General features: G+C 47.4%; 1 protein-coding gene across 1 annotated transcript in view; it reads left to right on the top strand.

The window, feature by feature from the left end:
- CRTAM (cytotoxic and regulatory T cell molecule) overlaps positions 1 to 526 on the top strand; it is a 14,393-nt gene extending 13,867 nt beyond the window's left edge. Inside the window, exon 13 of the mRNA XM_009333423.1 lies at positions 396 to 526. Within this exon, the coding sequence (XP_009331698.1) occupies positions 396 to 526 (131 nt within the window). The remainder of the gene's footprint in view (positions 1 to 395) is intronic.
- Positions 527 to 1,409: the final 883 nt, after the last annotated feature.

Below are 1,409 nucleotides of genomic sequence, written 5' to 3'. Positions count from 1 at the left end.
TCCTGAATGGCTCATACCTGATTTCACCACCAACAAAACATCAGTGCTTCATCCGTCCTGTCCTCAGCCGGTGACTACAGACCAAGGCAGGTCTGTCAGCCCCCTAAGCTGGGGTATTTCTGCTCCACACTTGGACTTTTGTCTAAATAAAGGCAGCTTTCGGCAGGTGAGTGAGCCCACATGGCAAAAATGAGGGAACTTTGCCAACATCTTTCAACATGAGTTTATTGCATCACCTAAACTGCATTAAAAGAGAAAGTGGCTCGTAATTATTGTCAAAATACTTTCAAAACTTTCCTTCGTTTTCAAATATTTTTAAATACAAAATATTTAAACCATGCAGGTACCCCCCCACGCTTTACAAAATCAGTAATAAACGTGTGTTTATCTTTCAGCTGCCAACCAGCAGTCCAACATGCAGTATGTAACACAAGGATATGTGGAAAGAACACAGAAGAATCCAAGCGACAAAAACATTGCAATAAGTGCAAAACTGTTTGGATGTGGAAAGGAAACGGATGTATAGCAATGGCAAATCCGTACAATGTGCAGAAACACCACTGTTTCCTGATATTTATATTACAGCATTCAGATATCAGTATGATTTCAAGGAGCAGAAGTACACACAGCTACCCTCAATCCAAGAGCCAATTTGGACCGCTTTTCCTTAAAGAGCGGGACAGGTAGATGGGACTGGTGCCCCTAGAAACCTGTTAGCAATGAACACTCTGATTTACCTGTAATCCTCAGAGGATTTAATTAGCCACTGCCAGAAATAGAGCTCATCGATCCCACCTCAGGTCCTATCAGCAGGTCCAGTCCTGGCAAGGGAACATGCAATTAGCCCGGAGGACCGCAGGACATGAAGATATATTCATGTAACGCTTCGGCCACCTCCTCTGCCAGCATGGGACTGAGCAGGAAACCCTGGGAGGTGCAAACCAGCTGGGACTTGTATTTTCTGACCCCAAACCTGGACATCCAGCTGTATTTAACCAAGCAGGAAACATTTGGGAACTACACCCGGACAGTCTCCCACACGGCGTACGCTGCCGGGGGCGTTTCTGGGAATATGGAAGTCCTCGGACGGGGGGTTGGCAAAGGTGAAGAGGAAGGGCAGTGCTGCACGCGGGAGTCCCCAAATCCAGGGGCAAAGCCACTCGCCTGCCAGGGGGCAAGCTAGGGGAATGGCCGAGACATTAGGTCTGCAGAGCCTCGTGACGCCATCACCGGGAACCTCCTCTGGTGCAGAAAAACTGAATTCCTAAAATAAAGGAAATTGACATTACACCAGAGAGCCGTATTTATTTTTCTCATTAGAGACGACTGTTTCTCGCCAGCAGAAACAAAAATGCTGAAAACGGGTTTGGGGCCGGAATTAAACGAAGGCCGCCAAGGCACCGCGGGAG

This window comes from Pygoscelis adeliae, unplaced genomic scaffold (genome assembly GCF_000699105.1).
Source record: "Pygoscelis adeliae isolate BGI_AS28 unplaced genomic scaffold, ASM69910v1 Scaffold151, whole genome shotgun sequence".
In the NCBI taxonomy this organism is placed as follows: domain Eukaryota; kingdom Metazoa; phylum Chordata; class Aves; order Sphenisciformes; family Spheniscidae; genus Pygoscelis; species Pygoscelis adeliae.
This window is presented reverse-complemented; position numbering and strand designations above follow the sequence as displayed.